The following is a 25,108-nucleotide window of genomic DNA, read 5'->3' as shown; positions in this document are numbered from 1 at the left end:
TACTATACTCTTATGTGTTATCTATGTTTGCCTGTTTCATTTCTTCTGCTTTTTATTTGCTCTCTTTTCCTGCTCTTGTCATGTTCACTCACTATTTTTAACTACCCATCTGTCCTACAAAATAGCATCTTCACCCCAAATATAAATACACACAAGTTCAACCAGAGCAGGAGAGGAGGAGGCTTAGAGGCCTCAAACATATCAAAATAAAAATTCTTCCAAAGCTAAGATGCAAACATGCTTCCCACTCTGCTGGACGTAAACACACGATTACGCCTTGAAAGGCTGGTGAAAAAGTGATGTCATTATTCGGTCCTCCTGTGAAGTTCTCAAAGGATCGTTGCAGTGATTTCGCTGACAGCGTAAAACACAGCTTTCTTTGAAAACCAAGCCAGTGTTTTCTCACATGTGATTGTGGTGGTGCAGTCCAGGGCGCTGTAAATTTGTGTAACGCGGCCTTTCCTGTCTCCCTCTCTCCAGTGTCTGCGCTTGCCAGCCAGCCATGGCTACAATGCTCCCTATTTATAGCCCTTTTACCTCAGATATTAACTCTCTCCCCCGCTCAGCCTGGAACTTCCTGCCAGAGAGGAAACATGTGTGTGTGTTTGTGTGTGTGATTCACTGACCTTTGGGAGCAGCGAGCAACCAGAATACTGTTGATGGCAACGGGATTTTGTGTTTCCAGCCTTCTGCGTCAAGTTAAAGAAGTGAGGTGTGAACAGAAGTCTGAGCCTTTCACCAGTTTATGCCATTTTCACTTTCCATCCTCTAAATTTGAGGCCTCTGCCCCTTCTTTTCATCAACTCATCCCTATTTTTGCAACATCTATAGGCAAAAACTAACCAATCGGGATTAAAAAAATAGAAGGAAACATGACAGCTGAGACAGTTTTCCGGGTCAGATGACAAGTTTTTTGCGTGTACAAACCTAGCACATTCAGTATCTATTTCACAGCCCTTGAATGAGTGCGTGTGTTGTACGTGTTGGGGTGTGTGTTTGTGTAAGCCGACACCTCAGGGTTGAGATGTCGGACTTCACCTTCCTTCAAGGCCATGATCGAAGGAAAAGCTGCGACAGGCTGGAACATCCTGTTTTGGACGTAAACACTGTTATGCAGGCAGGGTTTTCCTCCCCGTGTTGGAAAAACAATCTGCCCTATCACTTTATTTCAGCAGCCAGCCTCCCTGGTGGCCAATAGTTATGACGACACAGGCCTTTAATGCAGACTCCTGTAGAAGAAAGGCTTATAAAAAGGTGGCAGGTGCTTTTGAGTTTGTTTCAGCGACTTGGACAAACATGAGAGAGACATGATAGGAAATCCCAGGGAGGAACAAACTCGCCCCGGCTGACGTGTCTGTCTGTCTGTCTGCCTCGCAGTGCCCGGGACATTTTCTCCTGACATCACCTCCTCTGGTCAATGCTGGGTTACCAGCCAGGGATATTCCATGTCTAGATTTCCTGCCATTTTGTTTGGGGCTGGTGGGCAACATTAGGGGATTATACAGATCTACCTAACTTTGCTGTAAATAGCTTAGATAGTCATTGTGAAAAGAAAATGCCAAACTAATTTGCTCCAAAAACAAAAGGACATCAAAAACAGACATTCAATACACTGAAGTCTGAATGAGAGAGCTGCAATAAAATGGTTCTGAAATGTGGCGCAGGAAGTGGGCGCGGGGGAGCGGGTATGACTTCTAAAGAGTCGCTGGAAACTTTGCAGCTTATTCAGACCTTTGATCTGTCAAAGTGAAAGTCTTCCACAGAAACCTTGAGCATCCATTAATGAGCTGAAATTAAACCAGACGCACGAGTGCAGGTCGTCAATTTATTTCATGTCCGTTCTGTTAGACGAAAGGCCTTGCAGTCTTGCTCCTTCACAAACAGCTCATAAAAAACAGTTACTTAGAAAAATATACATTGATATTAGAACTGAAAACTTGAGATTCAGTGTTGAATTCAAATATACAATTTGCATATTAAGAAACTACAAAAAGGTCAGAAAAGGCGGCTTCGATTGAGGCTAGTTTCTTGAAGAGAACAGGGAGAGCAAGCATCCAAAAGAAGGCACCGTCATTTCCCGAACTCCTCGTAAAGCTTATTGAGTCTACATTCAGCAAACGAAACAAATCAGATTTTCATGTGTGCACAAACGTTGAAGCGGAAGGTCAAGGGTAAGTCTGTGAGAAGATACTTCTTCCTGTTGTTTACCCCTCCCTGTTTCACCCCATCCTCGATACCCTCACTTTCTCTTAACAAAAAAACAATTCGAGCTAAATACAGGAGAGCCCAGCTACTGCTACAGTACTACAACTCTATGGTTAGCTGACTTTGGAAAGGTCATCAGGTTGAAAAGACAGTGGGGGCTTTAAGACTAACCATCACTTTCCTACTCCTGAGTTAAGCTGAATAACCCAATAATAATAAAAAAAAAAACTACGGCCACTGATTCAAACAGTAAGAATGTTCAAGGCAAATGTGTCATTAAGAAGCCGGCCATTAACCACATACTTAATCCTTTATCATCTACATCACATTCCTTATCTTTTCCTTTCAAAGTAGACAGAAACTTCCTCCACTCTTTCTCACAGCCCTTCTTAATAGTCACCTCATGGTACATCATCAATGTCCCATAACTTTCTACAACAGTCCAGACACATTCTTTGAAAATCTCCTATAAAATGTTCAGTTTCTCTCAATCTGGTCAAGATCCAGCTCTCCCCCCAGCTGGAAAATGTCCCTCTGTGTCCCGCAATCACCCTTCCAGAGGGTGCGTTTACCATCCACGATGCCGACAGGAGACCCGGACCGCGAGTCCACGCTACAAGCCGAGTCGCTATCCAGCTCCTCGTAGGATGAATCCTCTTCCTCGTCATCTCTCGCCACTTCCTGCCGCGACTCCAGTCCCAGCTCGGGCACAGCAGTGAAGTCTGAATCCAGTTGGCTGGAGGTCTCAGAGGTGGGAGGGGGCAGGCTTGGTTGGCAGCCGTCGGTGGCAGAAAACCCGGGGCAGCTCAGGCTCTGAAAAGTCTGGAGTTTCTGTGAAGAGGAGACAAACAGGAAAAATAGATTTTCACCTCCGCTTGTGTTCACATTCCGGCTAATGAGGCTATAAAAGTAGAAGAAGAACTCTGTGAGGAGGAAGTGGAGCTCAGGGTTTTCCAGAATGTCAGTTTGAGGTTGGGTTTCAGTTTGGGCAGCCGAAAGCCGGCCTTCCCTTTCAACGACGGCATGTGAACATGTAAACACGAGTACACACACAGGCCATCAAAGAACACACACAAGCTCAAACCCTCTGGGTTGCTTGAGAAAAACACTGAGATGAGTTGCAAACCACAAAAGGTATCTTGTTTCAAACCGTGCTCCATGCCTATTTATCACTGTGGAAGCCACTGTGAAACCCATAACCGGCATGACCGGGAACCCAAACCTGTACACTGGAGGACATTCTAGTGTAAGCCATTGTTATTCATAGTTTTTACGATGCTTTGTAGTTCTGTACTCCAGGGAGAGTCAGGGAGATTGTGTACGTGAACAACTGTGTTTTAGCTCTAAACACTTGACCTTAAAGAGATTTAATTCACTAAGAAGTTGTCTCCTGGCTTGCTTTCATGCTCTCTCTCCACCCTGAATTCCTCTCTGCAACAAAGAAAGGCAGCCGTGCAGCGCAGTGAAGGGGTTAATGATCTCTGGAGTGCCCCAGCAGCAGATGTTGGAGGCATGGAGGTGAATAGAGATGAGGTTTTCTCTATAGAGCTTCAGCTTACATGACAGACACCTCTAATGTTCCCCAGTGTGTTAGGACATTGCTTTTCCTGTTACAATGAACTGGGAGTCTCCCTTTCTTTAAATCTCACTTTGGTAGGCTCACTTTTTTTTCCCTGCCCTGATTCAGCACGGTCCAAAAGAAAACTATAATGCAGGATTTTGGCTGTCTGACTTAAAGGTTTGCTCACTTTTGCTGGATTAACTTTACGTGTAAGCTGCTCAAACTCAGGACACTTCATCTGCAAATGCTTGATGTGACTGTGTGAGGAGTGGGAGGCCTTTGCTGTAGTTACCCCACTAGAGTGGAAAAGGGGATTTCTGAGCCCTGGCTGTCTCTGCTCAACCCCCAGTATTACCCCAGTACTAATTATCACAGCAGAGGAGGAGACGAAAGGAAGACCAAAAGGAGGGGGAGGCAGCTTCTCCACAATATGCTTTCTATAAAATCTGCCGAGGCTGACTGGGATTTGGGTGGGTGTGGTGGCAGGTTGGGGGAGCGGGGTTGGATTTCAGCTGTGTACCCAGCTTTGCCTGTGTGTGTTTTTTTTTCCCTTGAGCATACCCCCAACCAGATGGAATATATCCAACCTATATTCAATTTACCATTCACGCTCTCTAAGCTCATGCTGTCTCACTTCACTCACTGCTTTTCCCAGAATAAAACATCATTCATTAAACTATCCTTCTTACTAATTTCAAATTTCACATCTCCTGTTTGTAATGCAGGCTTTTGGTTAAATTTCCTAAAAATAAAAAAGCTCCTCCGGAGCCTCAGACGACATCATATTACTGTTTTCACAGGCTGAGTGGTACTCCTCATGATGCATAATCTGAACCTCATGTGTAAACTCAGTGGAATTCTCCTTTAAGTTTTCAGCTCTTGCTGATTTGGCGGGTGTAGTACAGGTCCCTAAGCTCTGAAAGGACACATGTATTGACTGCTGGAGGCAGCAAACATCCCAGAAATGCAAAAGACAAAGAGCAACTTTTGTATGTGTTTAAAAGCAAAACAAATCAACAATGTTGTCCAAGATGGTGATACTAAACTCATGATCGCAGGGCATAGTATGAAAAATTGAGCATGTTATTATGAAAATCGTATTATTAGGATTATAACTTTAATCCATTCATGGGATGCATTGGATTACCCCGTAACAGCCTACATTTCCCGTTGATCGACATGACCAGAATTTCACCTTTAAGGACATTATCTACAACATTTGGGCTGAAAGGAAGCTGCTGTGGGAGACGCACAAGCCAAGAGGTTAGGCAAATATCCTCCTAATAATTACAGCAAACAACAAATAACACCCCGCTAAGTACTATGGCAAACGCCCTGCTGTGAACTTGACTAGAAACATACACACACAAATAAGCACACATATACAGAGAGGTTTACACTCTCTCTCTCTCTCACACTCACACACACACACACACACACACACACACACACACACACACACACACACACAGCCATGCAGGTACTTTTCAATGCAATCTATGCACAGAATCCAAATATGAGTATATTTCTTCGGATTAGCCCTGTGCTGTAATTAGGTCACGAAAACAACATCCAGCGACACACAGCTCTGAGGAAGACAGGCAAACAGACCCCCAGCAGCAAACAACTGTAAAACAAAAGAGAGGGCAAAGGTGCAAACAAAGACCCGAGAATTTAACTCATTCCTGACCGCCAGACCACATACTTGCACACCTCCGCATCATTTATCTGTGTTGCTGTCTGTGTGAGAACGTTTTAGTCGGTGCCTTTGTATTCACTGTACCGCAGAGAGAATGCTCAGCAGATATGAGCACATGCCTTCAGGTAAGGTGAAAAAAGATAAATATGTCAAGTTGGAGCAGCGGTTGAACAAGTAGAGGTAATACGTGTGACTGCATACTGGCATTTGGTGATGCTTTACAAAGCACCTTTGGGACAAGTCACAGCATGTCATTACATACACTGCAACGCCGCACCTCGAGACGCCCACCTAGGTGTTCCCATAAGCCTGCAGGGCTTGCCACTCAGCTATGATCACCATGTCTGCCATCCCAGGAATGGAGAGAGATTGGGAGAGGAGGGGAAGAGCAGAGCAGCTCGAACTTGGGCCAGGGAGAAGATATTAATAGAGAGGAGTGAGGAGTTTGTCTGCCAGCTTCCCTGCAGAAATAATACCCCCTTTCTTCGCCCTGCCATTTCTCTCCTGAATGCACAGGCAGCCGCACACACGCATTCAAGCATTCGCTCAACACGCCCCCTTTTACCACCTCTACTGCTAACACAGCTAAGCCAAAAATAGCCTGTAATTTTTCTTCAAGTTGTACATCGATCCAGCTCAAATTGTCATCTGGGGCTGCAAAGACGACACAGACATAACACAATCCCAGTGAAACTGGCCGGGCTGGCCTCACACACACCATTTCCTCAAAAGCAAAGTGTGAGCTGCCTCAACAATCATTCAGCAAGCGACCCAGAATCGAGCGATAACATTCCCTGTCTGACAGCTCACTACGCCCGAGGAAAAAACAATGGAGGGCCAAGTTGGAAGGGCAGCCGAGGATATAAATGAGGCCGTGGACAGCGGAGTGAGCTGATATACAAGGCTGACAGGGAGGATATTCAAGGAATTTTGGGGATGGCCGCATGTAAATCCCTACTGTAGTCAAGTTATAGCCGATTAGCATGGCATGCATCCCCAGAATTCACACCCGCCTTCATTGACGTGGATGAGGAATCTAGAGGCCAAATTACACCACGTTCCACAGACAACACACACTGGGGACTTTAACTTATCTACACACACCTAGAAAATGGAGGAACTATGGTGGCAAGTGTGTGTAGGTGTGAGAAGAGGCAATAATTATTAATACCTTAAAGGCAGGGCTGAGTGGGAAAAAATGGAGTAACTTAAATCACACACACACGCCGTCAGCAGTTCACACATCAAGTTTGCCCAAAAACAGCTGAGGTAAAACAGTCACATACTAGAAATGTGATGTGATTCTGACATTTTAACTGCAGGTACAAATCTCTTCCACGAATCACGCAAAGAACCAAATTCCCACAAGAGGCGAGAAAATCTCATCTGTTCCCAACGCTGACGGTAATGTTCTCTCTTTACTAGAACAGACGTGGGTTGTTACCAGCCCTGCGTTTCCACATTATCACTTCCTTTTCCAAACAGTTTGCCAGCTAGCTTTCCCTTGACCCTCACAGAGACAAACCACCTCGTTAAACTATGACAACCACGCAAATCTTCAGTTTCGGGTTATTTCATTTAGCTTGACCGACAGCACAGCTCTGCTTGAATAGGTTCCTGGGCACAGCAGATGCAACATTTGACAAAAAGACTAAGAAGTTAAGTCTAAATAACATAGGGAGAGAAAGAGAAGTGAGAGGGTGAAAGTGTGCTAAGTGATGTTGTATGTGCTGTGTAACTGCTTCCTTTCCTCACTCCAGGAATGCAAGAGAGCGAGAGAGTAAACACAGCAACATTAGATCTGAAATGACCCATCTGACCTGCACGGCCTGACTCCTTTCAACAGTGCAAACCACGCAAGTCAGTTCAATTAAAAACAAACCAAAAAAAAGCATTAAAAGCAAAGGCTCTGCCTGTTAACCGCTGAGAACGGCTAAGTGAGCAATCATCTGCAGAGGTCTGCTCCAGCATTCGAACACTGCTGCAACCAGATGCAACATAAAAATGACTCCATGTGTGTGTTTGTGTATCTGTGCGTACATGTGTGATCATCGTGCTTGATTTTCCCCTCTTAGCTTCTGGCATGACTAGAGGAAACACGCTCACTAGGCTCCATTACCAAAGCCTTGTTTATCCAACCCTGGCTAGGTCCTGAGGGTGGCTGGCTGGGAACACAAATCTTTGGGAAAAGGAAGGGAGGGTGGAGGGATGAACTGATGGTGCTTTCTAATAAGAGAACAGGAAAATAACAATATTTCCGTGACAGGAGGTATGATGAGGGAAGATTTTAGTGCATAATATGAATGTTCTGAGTCATTACATCGTGTCGGAGTACAGTGGCTGCTGTTGGTGCTCTAGCTTCTGTGCAGAAATTCCAAGAGCATTTAAATGAATAATGTAGCAGGATGTGATGTGAAGAATCAAATAAAGATCTTTCTGGGCTCTGTAAAAACATCAGAGCACTGCCAAGCATCAAAACAGTACATGTCATTAAAATACTTGCACGGTTCTATTTTGGGTTTGGGTTTGACCAGGGGTCATTTATGCTCTCTGGCTGTTCCACTGCTTCCCTCTGACCTTACAAACAAACTCCTGTCGTGGGGAGAGCAATTTTGGAGTTCTGCACATCCAAATATCCCCACTATTAATCACCTTTGCCTGCTCTGACTGCCTGATGGTAGAAAGAATCGGATGAAGCAGTACAAGGGAATGAAAGATGGAAACAGAGAATGGAAGTTGCAGAAGAGAAGCAAGTGGTCCAACCTTTGGATGAGCTGTTTACCCAACACAATTAATGTAATGATAAACCGGAGCCGGGCTTGCTAGAGCGTGGCGCTAGGCAGCGTGACCGAACATGAGGAATGCTCCTTCAGTAAGCACCACTCCCTGAGCTGGAGAGAGGGAGGCCTGAGATCACTTAGCCCTGAAGCCCTGGACCGACGACCCAAAAAACTTAATTCAGCTTGATTTAATCCAGTCCCTGATCAGACACGGAGAGAGACCCGCTTATGTTTGTGGATCTCTTAAACGTCCCCTTGGTCTGAGAACAAAAAGGTATTTGTCTGCGTGGTAAGTGTGTTCGGTCCAGGATTTAACTAAATGCAATAGAGGACATTTTGCAGCATTAAAGGAAGATTAAAAGTAAGCTAATGCCGATTTATGTTTAATCAGTGAACGACAGATACACTATCAAATTATAATAGCATTCAAATGCATGTGAGTGTGTGGGCTTGTCTGCGCAGGCCAACATGCATTTGACATTTCCAGCTAACCTGAGTCATCTTTGCCAGGTCCAGGGAGGGGCGCTGTTCCTGGGCATCTTCTGGTCTCCTGCGCTTCATACCAATCTTTTTGTCATTTAGCACGCAGGGCTGGGACCTGCTCCGAGACAGACACCCCGTGCCCCCGGCTCTTTGCCCGGCTCGCCTCCCCAGTTCTGGGGTGGAGTCCGGGGAGCTGGCCTCCGACGCCTCTTCCCTCTGGAGCTCTGGCAGGCTGATCTGCTCATGGGAGAGGGAGAGAGGCCTGAGGAAGTGGTGATGGCAGGAGTGGTGGTGATGCGAGGAAGGAGAGGTAGGGGAGACTGGAGAGGCAGTGAATTGAGGGTGGAGAGGCAGTTGCTGGTTGAAGAAAGGCAGGTCGAGGGATCCATCTGAAGGGACGCTGGTGCGTGACGGCAAACTGAAGCTGGAGCTACGCTGCATGGTGGGACAATGGCCACTGGAGAAACCCCCTCCTCCTCGCACACTTCCTCCACTGTGGCACCTTCGCTTCTCCACCGTTGTCCACACCCGGGAGCCTTGAGGCCTCCAAGATGAGCGGAACCCACTGAATTCATCAGAGAACGACAAGGAGCGACACTGGCGTTTGCTCGGGGGTGCCGTGGGAGCTTGGCTGGTAGCGGTAGTGGTGTAGTGTGCAGTGGTGGACGTGGTTTGGGAGTGGGGGCTGGCCATGCTGCCGTCGACGAGGCTGAGATCTCTTATCAGACTGGTGATTGCTGTGGCGCTGCCTGGCTCCTTGGCCCAGTGCCAGCTTCCCGGCGCAGGCATCACATCCCACAGGCTCTCCAGACTGGCACCAGACTGGCAGGGTGTTCTCTGCTGGATGGCACAGCTTTGCCCCAGGTCCAGCCACCTATCGGCCTCTGCAAAGTTCAAAACATACAAACTCACTCTCATTGACCTTTTCATGTGTGTTTCATCTGTGCGCAAAACTTGCATTCTGTACATTGCAGCATGGTGAATTCTAGTTTAGAGGAAAGCAGTAATATCTGAAAAGAACACGTAAATGTTCACCACATAAACAGGAAGTACAAACAGAAATAAGATTAAGGCAAGAGGGAACGGCTGCTGTAAGGATGAGCTGTTTAAAAGAAGCTAGAATTACCACCTTGCTGTTACATGCCTCCACCAGCCAGTCACGTTGCAGTTTACATCCATGTCCAGACTCATATGCGCAGTGAGGACTTTGAAGGAATTTAGTAATAGGTATTAAGTGTATTTTTGGGTGAAATGGAAGTCATCACTATATTGACGTGTATGATTCCAGTGACTAACTTCCACTGAGAAACATGCTGTCTTCACTTAGAGGCTATTTTTACAGAGGACTGATAGAGATCTTTGTCACATGGTACAACAACAATCACCTGAAGCTCAATTTCACCAGAACCCATGAGCTTGTGGTGGACTACAACTTTGCTCATGTGAGTCTGTGTAGTCTTCTGGCAAGTCTGGAAGGTGGGGTGGAGGTAATGTGGTTTAGGTCTGTTTGGTGACACCTGGTCTTGCTCATTGTCCTTTAGGAGCCATTCTTCACATACATTTAGAATGTAAATGTAAATGTATGGATCCCTCCTCTGTTGCTCTTCATGAGGTTTTCTTCTACTTTGCCCATTAATTGCAGTGGTTCCTCAGGGCCCTAAGTCCATTTTCATTTTTTCCAGATTCCATTTTATTTTTTCCTAAATTCCATGTTTTCCATTTAAATTTTTCTGAATTCTGCGTTTTAATATTTAAGCACATTTTGTGTAATGTTCATGAGAATGGGACTGACGGACGGACAACCTGAAAACATACTGGCCACAGCACGGAAGTATAAGATAGGGAAATTATTGTCAGGTAACTACAGTGGGGAAGAAACTGAACATACTAAGGTTGTTTCAGGCAGTTACGCTCCACTCAACACAAAAATCATGTGCTTTGGTGCACTTAAATCAGTTGTTTGTCATGATGACATGATTAAGTCAAGAGGGAACAACACTGCAGCTGCACAGCACAAACCAGTGCTGCTCATGTGTAACTGTGCTGAAAGCTGCAAAACACAAAACTAACAGGACTTAATTTTCTGCAAGCATAGTGGCACTTTAAAACGGACACTCAATGCACTTTAAGAAATCAATGTTCTGTAAGTCTGAAGAAGTTGGTTGTATTTTTCACATAAACAGCTAAAAGACATGCCGAGAAACCTCAGCTGCAGCTTGTGATGGTACCATACTTGACAAAAAAATTTAATTGTCTATGGTAGAAATCATAGCTCTACAATGACTTGTTCTCAGTTGGGACATGTCAGTCCACCAAATGTTATAGATGCTGTTTTTGAGGTGTCAAACGAACAAAGAAATAGCATTCCCATTCCTGATTATTTAAAACCTGAAAGAATTCTAATTCCAAAAACATGAACTACACATTACAATATGAAATCAGGCAGTGAAGCAGTTGGCAAGTACTCCAGCAGTTAGCTGGATGTGCTTCGAAAAGCAGCAGGACTGGCCAAGTATCTCACCGTCTGCACAAAAGAGTCTACCACACAGTTGTGGGAGATAATACACCTACAGTAATGTGTCATAGTGGCTTGAACTACCGAGCCAAGTGATCAAGTTGAATCTATTGAAACTTTTTGGCAAAAAGGGCAGCCTTGCTGATCCAAATCCCATCCTTTTGGATGCTTGTCTCTAATTTTGGCATGCTCTCTCACAGCCTGGTGGACGGAAATCATTGTTTTGGGCGGACAAACAATGCACGGGGGTTACAGTGACGACCTGACAGGAATGTTAGCAAAACAACTTGACAAAGGGAGAAAGGGATGAACTTCAAAAGGCCACCCTTTGAAAGCAAGGGACAAAGTGCTGGTTGAACTAACAAGACATGCTAGACAATGTTAATGTCAACATTAACTGTGGAAACAGCAAGCCACACTCCTCCCTGTGACGTCACCATGTCTCCCAGCAAAAGAAAAGGAGAATAGTCAGTAATAGCAGAGGCTTGTATTAACAGTCGCATGTCTTTTAACACAGGGAGTAATTACTGCAACACTAACTGAGCCAAAGGGAAATTGTTGACATGGGCAACAGCATATTCAATTACAGTTTGCTCCCATGAGAGTGGTGTGCAACGTTGTGTGGAGGCAGGTGCACCCTGATCATGAGAGGGGGATGAGTGACGGACAGAGAAAGGGAGAAGTGAGAGACCGAGTGAGACAGAGGGGATAAACAATGAGACGGTTATAGTGAGGGTCGCTGACCTTGAGGGGTCGATTTATCAAGGGATTAAAGGGGCAATCCATTATGCCATTACATTTTTAAAATTTATATTATGGTAAAATGATCCTATCTCACCGATACTGTCCACATCTTCAATGAATGCATTTTTATTGCATGGAAGAGGAAGCAAAGAAGGGAAGACAAACAGAGAGGAAAATGGAGATAACTCACCCACGGTTCCACAGGAGAAGAGGGTGGTCCCCCTGCTCATGGTGTGGAGGTCACGCTGTGGAGACCAGGCAGACAGTCAGAGAGATACAAAATACACCAAAAAGTGGGCAACACAAGACCATGAAAATCCATAGCAGTTTCATCAAAGCATTTTAGTCAATCAATATCTTTATATTAACAATACTACTACTACTTTACAGTGTCTTTCTGCTTATTGTTTTAGTTTTATAGCAACTTTCCTGTTTTGCAGTAGCAAACTCTGCTGTTCTAACAAACCTACTACCTGCTTAGCACCAAACAGCACATTGTTAAAGTTAGCGACTAGCACAGTCGAGCATTTAGCACCTAAAGAGCCAGACATTTCCCTCACGAGTTGGGAGAGACCAAAACAGAGCAAAAAGGAGAAATGACAGTGGATTTACAATAATGCTGAACACTTTTTCCACCACTGCGCTAAGCCTCAATCAGCAAAAAGCTAAGGCTAGGCTACTCCATGCTAGCTCTGTCAAAACTGACCCCCCCCCCCCCCATTTAAACTCCTCTTTATATGTGTAATACAATAAGCACATTTCTTCACTAATACCATGTTATCATTTTACTCTTGTAAGGCCAGACTCAAATCAAACAGTTGGCTCAATATTTACTTAAACTTTTGAGACGATGCTGAACGATAATTTTACCCTGTAGCCACAGCTTCAGGTATGTTTGTTTTAGTTTGCATGAAGAACAAAGGTTTGGGGAGTATAAAACAGTCCTGTCTACCCACGCCTGTATTCTGAGACACCTACACTCTCGCAGCTCACTTCTGACAACAGGGTGGTGGCTGTCTACACAGAGGACAAAAGGAAAATACCATGACAGATTGCTCTGACTCACCTTGAGGTTATTACCACAACAAAAAATGTTTTCTAAGATACAGGGCATAGAATCCAAAATAAAGGCTATCATGTTGCAGAAGACGATTAAATTAAACAACCTCAAGCTATTAACGTGGTTAACTGATAAGTGAAAAGGTGAAATGGGTAAGCAAACAGCTGCAACTGCCCAAAAGCTTTCATGTGTTGATTTGCAAGGCTCATCATCTTGATTTTGATGTTAATCTGTGTTAAATAATTTTTCTGATACACCCTCACTTGAGAGGTTTGTCTAGATTTTGGAGACAAAATCTAAGGCATAGAGTGAAAGCTTTGATCAGATTACAAATTTTACAATACTCATCTACTCTTGTGGCACTTAAATAGAGCAGTATAAAAATAAAATGTAAAGACTCCTTATTTTAGGCGCAGACATTCTTGGTTGCTTCAACTGAAACCAAGAAACGTGAAGAAGGAAACAGAAGATCTTGCTTTAATATGCCAAACATCAGCAGGACTTGGGGGGGGGCATGTTTAGCCTTTCTTGGCACAAACAGTGAAACAGAGGAAGATGTTATTGTTGACATGTATTTATTTTTATACTTTGAACTAAGCTATGCTAGGCTAGCTCTTCTCCCTGCTTTAAATCTTTGTGTTAAGCTGGGCTAAACACATCCTGGACCACCTGCTACCGAACTGAAGATGAAGTTGATATGGATCTGAAGATGAAATTGATATGGATCTGAAGATGAAGTTGATATGGATCTGAAGATAAGGTTGATATGGATCTTCTCATCTGGCTGGAGTAAGACAACCATTATAGTGAAAAGGCTTGGTCTTCATTTGACTTTATGAACAGGTTACTCGATTGTGGTCTAACGTGTTTACACACACTGTGCAAGTGAGTATACAGGTGCCATTTGTGGCATGTGGTCATGCACTTAGTATGTACTATAATCACTGACCTGTTAATTTGCTGACTACTGCCTAACATGTGAAACACTGTGCGCATCCTTAACAGCAACAATAGTTAGCAGCTCGTTTGCTTTCTGTGTGAAACTCAAAAAGTCTCTCTCACCAGCCGTCTCTCGATGTTCTTGGACCTTACATCATTGACACCCTTCTTCTTTTCCAGTGTTTTCAACAAAATGATCACCATGGTAAAACGCAGCCCTGCTCCAGTCTGTTCGGATGCAGAAGAAGGCCACAGGCAGCCATCTTAGATGAGGGCGGATGGCAGATACATTTGGGCAAAACAGACGACCGGTTGGTGACCTCCCATCTGCGAAGCAGCCCTCGAGTGCTGATGGTGGAGATGGTGCTGGAGGTTGGAGGGCGTCTCTCACACTTGAGCCGATCCCTGTGTTGATGGAAATCAGATGAGTATATAAAAAACTAATTTAAATACTCACACTCAAAGTTGTCTTTACATGTAGGACACAGTGTTATCACATCACAGCAGAACATAGCAACATATTTCAACAACTATTTTCCACTCACGTTGCCTCCACAGGTAGTTGGAGGACAAAAAAAACAAAAAAACAAAAAATCCAGCTTCTGGGTGTGTCTGACTGTCAGACAAGATGAGTAAAGAGATGGGTCTAAACACACCTCGGGTTTGAGAGTAGCCCAAAGCAAATTATAGGCAAATAGCACAAAGTGGGCCAAATCCAGCCCCTTAAAAGGAGTTTTCATTAATGCACTGAAGGCAAGGCTCATATAATTCCCTACAAATATGTACTATCCAATCAGCCCCTATGTGAAGAGAAGCATGCAAACCGCAGTAACTGTGCCTTGCTCTGTTCTGTTTAAAGAGCCTGTGGTGCTGCAAATAAGTTTAACAAGAACAGATGAATAACATGTATATGGCTTAAAACATATCTGGAGGGGCTCTTTACATGAAAAGAGTACTTCGTGAATTCAAACACAGTCTTAATTTTATAGCTTTAGCCTATTTGCAACAATTTTCTTCTAAGGCAAATACAACAGTACTTCCATTCAACCATAAATGAAGCAGTTAATCACATGTGGAAGATCAATTACATCTCCAGTCTCATAGTGCAATATAGAACATATTCACATATAAGAGTCACTTTTTGCCCAACGAGTATCCATATAAGCTGCTGTAACTCTGTCGGCCTGAATCAGTTCTAATTTTTAGTTCTACTTTCAATGTTTTCAACTCTGGCCCACGGTTGAATCTAACTGCTGGCCTAAAGCAGTGGTTCACAACTGAGGTGCTGAGAAAGATGAGTACTGACTTCTGTTTTTCCAGGCAACATTTACCACCCTGACACTTATAATGACTTAACCATTCAGCTCTCCATATAGCCCCATGCCTATAAAGAAACAAAACATGCTGCCACATGCTAAATTGCTTCCTTATCCCTGTGTGTAATAGCACATTTGGCATGTCAACATAATCCACTCAACATATGGGAATTTAAACACGCTGTAACAGAAAGCAAAGTTTAGCTAATCTGGGAAAAAGCCATCACTCACATCACACGACTACAGATGTGGTTAAGAAACATGAATAGGAAAGGAACATATATGGAGCTGCGGTTGCCTTATTGACTGGCTGCACCCGCACATGGCAGAGCACAGACAGTAGTTGCTGCAGAAAACAAACTCTTAAAACACTTGGAGGGAGTTGTATGTAGGGCAGATGGTCTATGTGCTTTTTTTATGACAAACATGCCTCGTCATGTCTGCTCTACTCAGCCTTTCTGATACTGCTTAATGCATGGGAAGGTTCTTGGTAAATGAGGGGCAGGTTCAGTTACGCTTTGTTTATCCTCTGTACGGGAAAGGAAAAAAAGTCGGAAGAGCTGCAGTGACCTTTGGCTTGAGCTCGTCTCCTTCATCAGCCAACCGCCAAACACACTGACAGCATCCAATTAGAGAGTACGAGCACGGTTCAGATCCCACCAATCAACTGTTGGCTAATGACAGCTTTCTGCTGTGGAGCAACACATGAGGCGAATGGATCTTCCAGCTCTGCTATGTTATCCCGCCTGTGTAACATGTGGTTTCATGGTCAGTAAGGGCTGTTGCACTTATATAACATGCTTTAGAAAATCATGCAAGTGTTCACTGGGTATTAAATGACTTTTGTGGGACACTAACTTGTGCAGAGACAAAAAGGGGACACATTAAAGAAAATGTGAGCAGGCTGATCACACAAGGATTTGATAAAGCAATTTTGTACCAGTCTAGTCAAGTCTTGTTGTTTCAATATGTCATCTCTATCTTTTCCCTCTTTTCCAGCCCCATGACTACATGAAGACTATAAATGTTTCATGTAGGCCTGCCCCAAACCAACTGCTAGCATATGACTCCCATTATCTCCATTTATCCCGGAGAGTCAGTGGAGCACAACTGGGCCTCCGCAGGCAAGAGGGTCTGGTGCTGGTGGTGGGAGTCTGAGGAGGAGGAGGGGGGGGGCTCTTCTTGATCAGTTTTGCAGATTGCTTTACTGATTAGGACTGACACAGAGTAATGGGTGCGGCAACGTAGCAGGGCTTGTGTGTGTGAGTGGGAGCTGGGGAGCAAGACAGTCATGTGTAAAGCATGTTACAGTGTGTTGTTTGACTGGTGCTGTTAGGAAGTGTGACGTGTTCCATCGGAGCTGAAACAGCACCACAGGCTATGTATATGTGTCTGTACATGCATAAGCAAATGCTAACCTGCACTCGAGTGTGTGAGTGTGTGTGTAGAGCGTAGTGTGTAGTGGCTGGCAAGTGGGGTCATGGGAGAGGGCAGACCGAGTGTGAAGTCAAACCTGGAGCCATGCTTACTAAATGAAGCAACTCCTCCTGATGGTGAAGCCAGAGCTTAATGGAGAGAGAACCGTAGAGCTGATTTTCACTGCTTAAAGTGTGTCTTGGCTACATGTCGCTCTTTGAAAAACCTTTGTTTGACTTGCAATCATACTAAAGTTCAGTTTGCTTGACACCTCACCTACAGGCCTAATGGGTCACACTCTTACACTAACCATTTCCATTGAGTGGCGTGTTAAATATAATATCATAAAGCCAGCCAACATCTCCCATGCTCATTTTTTTTCCACCTTTCACCAAGAATCGTTTGATGTCAGCATCTTAAAGCTGGACCAATCCGCACACAGAGGGGAGTGGCTTAATTTCCCATTTGACCTGCCCCCTCTCAATGCACCCTAACATCGTACGTAGTAATTCGTACAAGGCATTGTAGATGTCAAATGGGGCATGACCGTGCGACTGGGTGTGCTAGTTCTCCGTTTACATTAGTTCAATTGCAAGAAATTTGACATTTTCAGGACAGCTGCCACGTTTTTCCAGTTGGACAATCAGCAGCCCAGCAAGTTGTGATCAGGAGTAAGACAGGCTCAGTCATCTACTCATTATACATCCTACTTGCAATAACGCCTGTCCAAAGCAAATGTCTACTGAGCTTTACCAGATGCGATGGAGCGACGTCAGGCTTTGCGATGTTATGTCAAATCTGCTTCTATAATCGTGCAGTTGTCATTGCCAATTTGATTCAAATTAAACTGAAGGAAAGCTCCATCTTTCTGCTGCTTTTTGGGCTTATAAAACATCCTAGGTTCTTGTAGCTAAATTTGACCTCCATTGTGGACTGAAAACCTAATGGTAATTCTTGTCAGATTTGTGTACGCTGGGGTGCAGACAGCAGCTCTTGGCTCACAATAGCCAATGACTCAGGAGGGCACTAGAAAGGGCAGCTAAGATAATATGGCTCCTTGCCCAGGCTGTGATTTGTACAGGCAGATGAATAGAAGCCTATTTGGGGCCCCCTAAAGTTCTGTGAAGGGGTGTTTGGTGTCCATCACCAATTGGCTCTGGTTACTGCATACTTGTGCGGAGCGCGTCTGGTGTCAAGACTTTGATCGGTGGCTGCAGCTGAAAGAAACCAACTCATTTCATAGTAATGAAACGGTGAGGACCAAACAAACAAAACCCAGTATGGGTAATACAAGCAAAAAAAATGTATTTCGAAAAGGTTATATGTCAGAAATGAACTGAAATTTTAACCATTTTTAAGAATTTACAAGATAGAAGTAGTTGTAGTACAACAAAGATGTGTATTCTGTGTTCTCTAACCAGGCTGGTCTCGGAAGAACATAGTTTCTGGTGCAAGAAGCTGGATGATGGCATCTGTTCTAGTCAATAAGGCCATGGGAAACAACATCAAAAAGAAAAGTTTTGCACGCTCAGGGTTTTTCTAGTCTGGGCTGAATAAAAGTGAGAGCCATTCCTTTGTGAACGTCTGCGGTGTGGATTGTTAATTCAGGGTGAACACACAGCCACCCCTATGAGGCCAAGGTCGTAAAAATGGTCCTAGGGAGGTCAAGACATACCACTGAATGCTCTGGCCATCACCCTAGTACCCACTGGCACAGGAACACAGGCCAAAAACAACACGCCATCACACCACTAGATCCTCAGAAGTGCATAAACAATGAAGAGCTCATTCAGTCAAACTTTATGCGTTGTCAGTAGTCAGGTTCTGGCTTCCTTTCGCAGATTCCCCTGAATGTTTCTCTAACGACAGTCCAACAACCTCTGCATAAATACAACAAGCACTTAATGAGAAATGCAAAAAGATAATTGGCTTCATTTTTACTCTTGAATAGGAGCGGTTACCTAGAAGCTACGCCATGACAACAGAAGCATGAATCATAACTCACAAGGACTTCTTGAGAATTGCTATTTTCAGTAGGCCAACCTGAAAGTCAAGTTATATATCGCCGTTCTTCTCACTGATTAGTTGGCATGAAGACACGAAAGCGTTACATATGCAAGCACACTTCCCTTTGCAGTATACGGGGTGTGCTTCCCTTGTGGTCACATGCTGCTGCTGAATTGGGTGTGGAACGCACTGACTTCATTACCAAATACATGAAGAGAGATCCACACGGCATTGTGACACTGAGTTAACTCCAGATAAAATGCCTCATTGATCACTTCTGTTTAAAAAATCTCCAGTACAACATTACATCCCACCATGATTATATATCAAAAGTTATAGTAAATAAGCTGCATCATAAAGTCAGCCTTGACTTGGCTTGCTCCACGTTTACTGACATGTGATAACTTCAAGATAAGGCCACCTTAGCATATCTGCTATTGTTACATTCACTGACACAGCGCAGTTAAGTAATGAGCAGCATTTAATGTCATATCATCCACTCACAACGACAAGCATTACAGGCATTTTTTCCAAGTTAAATCACTTCAGTAACATTTTTTACAGATATTTCTAGGGGCCACTTTTTCTCTGACTTACTTCATAAAACAGTTGCTATGTGGTGCGCTGTTTCTAGGAATTTAATAGGTAGCCATAGCAACCAAACACAAAACAGTGACAACTGGTGATGTGCACAAGGCGGACATCGTCACCCAGCCAGTCAAGAATAATATCTGAACAGCTCATCATTTCTTTATCGGTGTTTGTTATAGGAAACTGGACTATTGACCAAAGCCACTTTACTAAGCTGCAGCATGGTGACGTGCAACCTGCAAACACAACACAGCTTCTCTATTTAGGCAGCCTGAAATTTATCTGAGGCCGACCCCTGTGTCTCAGACCAGGACTTAGTGAACTGAACTTTTAAGAAGCTTGACAGGCGTAGGATCAGGTGTTTCAGTTTGAGTAAAGGAACATACGGGGCCTCTTCCCCCTGGAGCGACCCTCGCATGCCATGACTCTCCATACATCAGGTACCCCACTAATTACCCCCCCCCAATCAATCCTTGCCTTTCTGTCTGTAGTTTCTTCCATTACCCATGAGTGCCTGTTCTGTTCTGTGCACACTAACCAGAGCCCTAATCCATCAGGGATACATTACATGGGAGCCTCCAGCGCTCCTAGCAGTTCCCTAAAACTGCCCAGCTCTGTAAGGGGGGACCATTCCCATGTTGTGTGCACAAGTGATGTTATACAGGTTGTCACTACCAATCAACCAATAAAGTGACACGACTGCTGTTACATAACACTGTGGTTATGTCGTGGAGGTGTATTATGGGTGATAGGGGAAGGGTGGGAGAATGTCAGAAAGAAAACTATGAGCAGCATTCCACCGGTCCATTCATTCATTCATTCATTCATGAGGGGGCTCAGCTCACCATATGGACCCTCTGACTGCTCAGCATAGTGTGTAGTAGGGGTGTCATACAAATGCATTGCAATGCAGTGTTTCTAAATCCTCCAACTTCTTGAGAGTGTTGTCAACAATCATTTTTAACTTGCCCCTGTCTTTATGTTTTAACAATGCTGACTGATGAGTGTTTTTTATGTTTTACATTTATTGAGCTGTTGTGCGCGTGGGACGGATTCAACTTTATCAAATTGTATCAAATGTAGGCAGAATGTGTGCTTTGATCTTATCTTCGCTGAAACCCTCTGAAGCAAATCAAATTGTTATTAGTCTCTTTTGTTAAAATCCTATCCATGTAATTGTGAATGCTGGGCAGCAAGAAGGTGTGTAGTGACAGCTGAAACTTTTTTGTATCCACTGTTTAGTTTTACCAGGCTTTAAGTTGGAATAGGAGCGAAAATGGGCTCACTGACTCACAAACTAAAGATAGGCTTAAACTTCTCTAATGCAGTACTTGTGTTGGATCTCCATCTGCGCCATCCTAAATCTACTTCCTGAAATCCTGCAGTGATTCAGCTGATCTGCTGCCAATAAGCTAATTGGTTGCAAATCTTGCTGCTTGCTGGTGTTCAGTCTGGTGCTGTTGTTTGGAATGACCTGCAGGTGTATGTAAAACAGGCTGACAGACTTGAACCAAACTAGTGAGAACCAATTACAATATACCGTAAAGGCCTACAGCCAGGAGTTATGACACATGTCCTCGTGATAATTGGCCTTCTTTGTGCAAGCAGGATTGGCAGGACACATTGGCTCTGTTCTCAAGCCTGGGCTTGCACAAAGAGCCACTTTTGGAGGATGTAGCACATCAAGTGTCAGGCTTGTATGAGGACAGGCTGTTGCAGTTGACTGTAGAAGCCCATACTTTGCTTAAGTTTTGTCACAACTGTGGAAAACAGGTTCTAAAAATATATCAAAATAGGCTGTCTGTTCCAAACACTAACAGAAGCTTTCATTTCTCTTTTCTTTCTGGAGGGGGTGGGGGTGGGGGGGTCGTTTCACCAGACTGAATGTACAGAAAAGCCATCTCTACACTGCATGATTCACACAGGAGCTATGTGATGGCTGACATGTTGAGGAGAAGAATCCAAAAGTAGCTGAGGAAAACAAACAGAACAATGGCAACCACTGTCATTCATAACAGGAGTGTTATGATGACACAAGCAACAAAAGACAAAACATGAGCTCAGCTGGACTATTGGTTTTCCACAAGAATACAGGTTACACACATTTCCATCACTTTTAAGAACATTACATAGACTTTAATTCATTTCCCGGAGACTTAGCCTAACCATAACCACTACTTGCTCAACCATAACTCTTCCCCTAACCTTAACCTAAACCTAGCCTTACCCCAAGGAACAAGTCCCCACAATGTGACTGTGTAGACAGTGGACATGCAAACAAACTCAGACTAACAATCAATGCCAGTGAAGTGTTTTCTCTTTTACCAGATTTCAGAGTTGAAACTGAGACCCTGAGGGTATAAAGTCACTCATTTGAGAGTCAAAAAACAGCACCAGAGCTAACTTCTTCTTTTTTTCTTTTTCTTTTTTAAACTTCAGATGATTCTTCACTGTCACCACACAGAATCACCACAGTGGGATGTGTGATGGGAGCATTCCTATTGCATCCCAGAAGCTTTTCATCTCTAAGTAGAGTCTGGTGCCCGTCTTGGGGGGTTGGGGGAGTGCTTCTCTGGTGTATGCGAGAATGCCTCTTTTCTTTTCTTTTCAGCTGCAGGTCTTTGGCTCTGTGGGCGTCGAGACGCCAGACTTACAAATCTATCATGTTAATGAGGAAGGAATATACAAAATTAGGAATAGCAGCACTGAAACAAACATATTGAAAAAGAGAAATCACCAAGGTTTGTTTTTAACTCCCTGAAGCCAAGTGGTATGAGTTTCAGTGTGTGTGTGAAGCAGCAGCAGTTATGACTGCTGGTCATGGAGAAGAAAGGGAAGCTTCTGAGATGAATAGAGGGTAGCATGGAAGCACAGACAGGCATGGCTAACAACCCTTTTTCTGGTAGCTTTGCATAATGCCTCGGGCCAGAGAACAAGGGAAATAAAGACAGCCACAGCATTAGTGGAACAGAAAGACAAATAAGAGCGAAAAACATGTAAAAAGTTCTAACGAAACAAGTCTAAAAGAGAGAAACTGATAGAGGGCGGAAAGTGTCCGAATGTGTGTCAGTGTGTGGACTGAGGGAGAGTTGTACACACAGACAGAGAATGGACCAGTGGCTTGCTCAGCACACAGCTGCCCACTGACAGAATGGGGCTCTAATAGGGCCTTTTGCCTGCAACACAAAGACGTTGCAAATGTGTGCGTCTTGAGCACACACTGGAGTGCAGAGTGATCCCCTTTAAAAACCAACCGGCCTTAATTGCTCCCATAAATTTTATCCATTGTATGTCCAAAACAAGTTTACAGACTAGCAATGTCAGAGCTGTCGTCGAGTACAATTGCAGTGCATCAAGTTGTGCTACACTTGAAAAATAATCAGAATAATAAGCGATAAAAGTTATTACCAGCAACTGTGATGAGGAAAAAAAAACAAACAAATCATTGGCACAAATACGGAATATTTTCCACGCAGCCTGTTCAGATAAAATTCACAGGTACAGCAAATGACACAACTGCAGGTTCACATGATATCAGATCAGAAATACTCACAACAAGCTTTCTTTGAGCCCAGCCAGTGGCACCCTCATCAACAAACTCTTTGTAATTAGACACTAATGCTGACAGGTGATTAAATCTTTGCCCAGCTCTCTGCTTCACTTCCAGCCTGAACTTCGGCTACACCTTGCACTTGAGAGACCGTTTTCTGAGGAGGATTCTTGAGAAAACTGCTGACATTTCCTGTTAACCAAAGGTAGCCGGCCATCCCTGCGATACAGTGGCCAACTGCCACTATGGTGGCAGCAGGGAACATTTCCAGGTATTCTGGGACCAAACCAGTTCTTCGTTGTATTGTGTTTATGCTGTCCACAAAGATCAACTAACTGCCGTGCAATATTAGAGAGGGCAAAACACAAGCACCAAGAGTTACTTCCGAACCCACAAAGGAAACACCACTGACAAATGAGCAGTTTAGTGTTTCTCTGCCACTGTGCTCCATACTCAGAGCGTAATTGCTTTCGCTGTGAACGAAGGAGGCAGAAGTTTCAATATGAGTGTGAACCCTGTCCTTCGATTAACAGACACAGCCTCCAATAAATCCTTTATTCACTTGGTAATAAAACAATTTTAGGCTTAGGTTAGGCAGACTCTTCTCTATGTTCTGTTCAGTATCTTATCACTTTTCAGCATGGGCATGCACAGTTTCACTTTCGTGAATGACTAATAAAGTAAATTCTGGATATAAGACTTTGTCGCGTAGTCATAACAAGAGAGTATAACACAGTGTACACAGTGATTGGACTCCAATGATGCAGGTTTATATTTTTGCTCTGAAACTAAATTGGGGAAGAACAAAGTGTCTCACAGTTCAGCCTTAAAGACACATGAAACAATCACCTCCAAGTAATCACCTCCTCTGATGAACACTGAGTGAAGTGAGCCAATAAGTAGTTTCAGATGACTATCACAGGAGGGAACAAAATCCTAAATGTGTGGTGGAGATTGGTGAGAGATATGCAGCCAGGCCTTATGACTGAAAGCATCCAACATTGTCTCAATCTCGTCTCACGAGTTGTGGTGAGGATATGTGTGTCAATATGAGCTGCAGAGCAAACCACACAGCCTCTCCACCTACAGGGACTGTGTTTGAGCTTTATTACCACGGCTGATAGATGGAGGGGAGTCTGCTTGCTCAAAGAGCCTGGTTAGTGTGTGCACCCCCCCTCTAAAGCAGGCTATTGAGCACAAACTTTTAATGCCAGCAACAGGTTGGTCGGACCAGGCAAACAAACGCAGCAGATTTTCTCGTCCATATGCAATGCCTCGCTTAAAAACAGCTGATTTAATGTAGAAGTGTTGGAATAACTTAGCTGGAATCAGTAATGTGACATCTATAATGAGTGTTACAGCCAGAAGCAGCACCTTTTGTGCCTAATTTGGTTAAAGGCAGCGCAGACCGACTGTCAAAATGCCAATATTAGGAATTCAACTCCAGAAAAGACAATCATGCTTTCTGATTTGTGCCCGAAAGCACCCTAACAATGTTGTCATGTAACGCTTCAGTCACAGAGGAAACCCAGCATGAGCAGACAAAGTAAACTTCACAGCCTTGAGAGAAGAAACATGGTGATGCATGCCTGAACAGCGATCATGTATCCGAGCAAATGCCTACTACCTGGCCAGCAGAGGCTCTTTCGAAGTTCAGGTCATCTTCAACAAAGGGAAAGCAGAGAAAAATCACACACACATTTAAAAGAAAAAAAAAAAAAAGCTTGTCGCAGTTGCAGCCGCCAGTTCAGCGTTGCCAGCGCAGGACTGAGCAGGACTGCGAGCAGCTGAGAGCTCGCTGCTGCTTTCAGCCTTCAGCGCTGCTTGTAACAATATCCGCCTACGAACAAACGGAGGGCAGACTGGAAAAAAGGGCACGAGTAGTAACTGTTTACCAACGCGGCTACAAGGTTACTGTACAGTTCAAACATTAAGCACGAAGTGGTAATTGAAAACAAAAACGTTTACGTGTGTGAAGACACAGGGCGCAAAAATATATTTTCAACAAACACAATCTCACCCCTTCCGAGTTGGTATGGTCCGCTGTGGTCCTCCCTCAGGTATTTACGATGCTCATGCACGACTTTGTGCTACTATGCTTTTCATTGACGCTAATGAAGCTGATAAGTATAGGCAATTCAGTACTACTAAAACTCATTTTACGCTAATAACTGGTGTAGAAAGTTACTTCCATTTCTCTTGGTCAGCCCCTTCTCTCTGTTTAACTCGGAAGCAGCCCAAA

The 25,108-nt window shown here is 44.1% G+C and overlaps 1 protein-coding gene across 1 annotated transcript; it reads right to left on the bottom strand.

The window, feature by feature from the left end:
- Positions 1-1,811: 1,811 nt before the first annotated feature.
- LOC121614367 (protein FAM53B-like) lies at positions 1,812-24,607 on the bottom strand. The gene is made up of 5 exons (XM_041948198.1): positions 24,494-24,607; positions 14,110-14,391; positions 12,178-12,232; positions 8,738-9,612; positions 1,812-3,036 (listed from the first exon to the last, which is right to left on the bottom strand). The coding sequence occupies exons 2-5, from the start codon at positions 14,188-14,190 to the stop codon at positions 2,683-2,685; spliced, it is 1,365 nt and encodes a 454-aa protein (XP_041804132.1). The 5' UTR covers positions 14,191-14,391; positions 24,494-24,607; the 3' UTR covers positions 1,812-2,682.
- Positions 24,608-25,108: the final 501 nt, after the last annotated feature.

The sequence above is a fragment of the Chelmon rostratus genome, chromosome 11, assembly GCF_017976325.1.
Source record: "Chelmon rostratus isolate fCheRos1 chromosome 11, fCheRos1.pri, whole genome shotgun sequence".
NCBI lineage: Eukaryota > Metazoa > Chordata > Actinopteri > Chaetodontiformes > Chaetodontidae > Chelmon > Chelmon rostratus.
Note: the sequence above shows the minus strand (reverse complement) of the source record. Positions and strands in the feature narration are given on the sequence as shown.

Excerpts from the sequence above, each read along its gene's own strand:
- LOC121614367 (XM_041948198.1), bottom strand. The coding sequence starts at position 14,190 with ATGGTGATCATTTTGTTGAAAACACTGGAAAAGAAGAAGGGTGTCAAT. Across the intron at positions 12,233-14,109 it reads AGAACATCGAGAGACGGCTG|CGTGACCTCCACACCATGAG; the intron begins GTGAGAGAGACT and ends TGGTCTCCACAG. Across the intron at positions 3,037-8,737 it reads ACCTGGCAAAGATGACTCAG|AAACTCCAGACTTTTCAGAG; the intron begins GTTAGCTGGAAA and ends TCCTCTTCACAG.